The sequence below is a fragment of the Lolium perenne genome, chromosome 5 (assembly GCF_019359855.2).
Source record: "Lolium perenne isolate Kyuss_39 chromosome 5, Kyuss_2.0, whole genome shotgun sequence".
Classification (NCBI taxonomy): Eukaryota; Viridiplantae; Streptophyta; class Magnoliopsida; order Poales; family Poaceae; genus Lolium; species Lolium perenne.
In genome coordinates this window covers 240,935,395-240,938,311 of record NC_067248.2, presented here as the reverse complement: position 1 = coordinate 240,938,311, position 2,917 = coordinate 240,935,395, and the positions used below count along the sequence as shown (strand labels likewise).

General features: G+C 40.3%; 1 protein-coding gene across 1 annotated transcript; it reads left to right on the top strand.

Annotated features, from left to right (window-relative positions):
• Nucleotides 1–1,248: 1,248 nt before the first annotated feature.
• Nucleotides 1,249–2,229, top strand: LOC127304228 (uncharacterized). Its single transcript, XM_051334926.1, has 2 exons — nt 1,249–1,764; nt 2,221–2,229. Exons 1-2 carry the CDS (start codon nt 1,249–1,251, stop codon nt 2,227–2,229), a joined length of 525 nt encoding a protein of 174 aa, XP_051190886.1.
• Nucleotides 2,230–2,917: the final 688 nt, after the last annotated feature.

The following is a 2,917-nucleotide window of genomic DNA, read 5'->3' as shown; positions in this document are numbered from 1 at the left end:
CCAAATCTGTGCCGACATCCGACCTGTGTGTGCCAAGGCTTTCTTGTGCCGACGGCAACCGTCAGCACAAACCTGTGCCGATAGCAACAGTGTCTGTTGGCACCTTAACTGGTTCCTATAGTGAGTTACGTTGAACTCTTTATATTTTTTCCGACAAGATGTAACGTTTTGTAATCGCTTTCATTCCTAGTACTCCCTCCGGTCATGATACATGTCTTAAATTTGTCTAAATTTAGATATATCTAAATATTTTTTGTCCTCTAGATATATTTAAATTTAGACAATGTTAAGACATGTTTTATTAGACGGAGAGAGTACTACATATTATCGAGCCCCAACCCATTATTATTTTCCCTTAAGAACTCTTCTTGCGTTGAACTCTTTATATTTGTTCCGACCTGATGTGACGTTTGACAATACCATTCATTTCTAGTATAGTCTCTCCGTTCCAAATTAATTAACACAGTTTTGATTAGATTTGGTCCAGATACATATATATCAAGCGCATTTTAGTGTATAGGTTGGCTCATTTGGAAGAAAAAAATATGTCAACTTATTTGGAACGAACTCTCGAGCTGGAATGCTGGATGAAACGCACATTCCAATTAACTGCGCCAACAGAATGCATCCAAAATTGCCGGCCGCCTAATCAAATGACAAATTAAAACTTAATGGTACCTATCCGAGAGGTAAGTTAGTATTAAGTACTTGTCTGTATGTCTAACATGGTTGTCACCAATGGACACATAAAGTTAGCCGATTCAGTTGTCCTCACATTAGAGTTATTGTTGATGGTGAAGAACAAGGTGAGTCGGCACAATGAATATTCAGAAATTTCATTGATACTAACGTCACCTTTGTACCATAAGTACCATCTTTGTACCATAAGTACCATCTAGTACTACATGTGCTCACCTGAGTGCTGAGCCCCCCACCCCGTCCATTCCCCTCCGGCTTCACGCTACGCATAGATAGAACCCAGCACCAACAATTAGCCTAATGATCCGCCATCCCACCACTCCATCACCGGTGCACCCACTTAATGACAAATACCTTCTGGAGGAGATTCTACTCCGCCTCCCTCCGCAGCCTTCCTCCCTTCCGCGCGCCTCCCTTGTTTGCACATGCTGGCGCAACATTCTCTTAGATCCAAACTTCCTCCGACGCTTTCGCAGACACCACAAGAAACCTCCTCTACTTGGCTTCTTTGCAGGGTATCATGGTTGGCTTGCAGTATTCATGCCTACAATGGATGCACCCGACCAGATCCCTGTCACGCGCTTCCCATTGCAGCAGAACCGTCGATATGGAGATTTCAGCGTTCATGGCTTCCACCATGGTCTTGCCATCCTCCTCGATAGGAAAAGCGCAGAGGCCATCGTATGGGATCCACTCACTGGCCATGACCACCTTATACCTCTTCCACCTAGGTTCGGCAGGTATCAAAATGGTTATGTTAAAAACGCGGCTGTGTTCTGTGCCGCTACTGAAGATGGACATGTGCATGGTGATTGCATTATGAACCCATTTAAGGTGGTTCTTATGTGCGATGATTATGATAAAGACCATGCACTGTGTTGTCTCTACGAATCAGTCTCTGGTGTATGGGGAAATACCATCTCACTGGCAACTACTGATAGGATATGTGATACAAGGCCCGGTGTTATAGCAGGAAATTCAGTTTTTTGGCTGCTTGATGGTGGTCGCATCCTCGAGTTAGATTTGGAAAGGCAAAGTCTTGTTGTGATTGAGAAGCCATCTAATGTACATTTCACTGGCTTCGATTATTTTCAGATTTTATGGACACCAGATAGTGGCCTATGTCTCATGATTTTTTTGAAGTCCAGTCAACGCATACAATTATGGGGAAGAAAATTGAAGAATGAAGGTGTTGTCGGATGGGTATTGCAGAAAACTATTGAAGTAAATGGGCTCCTTCCGTTGGTATCGCAGAAGGATAGAAAGAAGACCTATATACTGGGGTATGATAGCGATAGTAACACAATCGTTCTATCTACGACCACTGGTGCCTTAGTTGTACAACTTGATACACTGGAATTCAGAAGTATTCCTAAAAGAAGACATTCAACATATTATCCTTACAGAAACTTTTATACCACAGGTAATACATTGCATATACACCACACTCCATCAGTAATACTCCTCTATGTTACTTGTTCACAGAATCAACTGATCATAACATTTCTCATGTTCTCAAAGGTTGGTTAGATATCTAATGATATACAGCGTAGTTTTAACTCCAACAGTTTGATATATTACATATCAAAAAGTATTATTCCACCATTAAATGCATGAACCTTTCCCTTCTGTTTCACTTGTATTTTATCCAAAATTTCAACCTACTCCCTTAGTTCCAAAATTCTCCATACATTAGGTTTTGTTAGGATAAGCCTTTGACCAACAATTATACTACTAATAAGTGACTTTTTTTAAACACGGTGATAAGTGATAACTACTGAAAAGTTTTTTGGATTACGAATTTAATGGCATCGGTTTTACTCCTTAGGTATGCCACATATAATATATTATACACATATAATATATACGCGAATAAACTTAGACATTGGTTGTACTTCTTAGGTATATGCCATTCATTCAAGTATTTATATACACAAAGTTCTCGAGATTCACAAATCTACTGGTGCAACAAGAGAAGATTATATAAGATGAGATTCATTGAAATGACTAAATACTGGAAAGTAACAATTGATTTTCTGTTTAGGGCTGCATGAGGCATCACGTATCAAGAAGGGAGAACTTTGCTTGGTGAAAGGATGCACGCTCCACGATCCTTCCGCTTACAAGGAAGAATCGGATGAATAAGAATATTCAGTAACATGGACAAAAGGAATGGGATGAATATTCAGTGGAATGGACAAGTGCTACTTCCACAAGC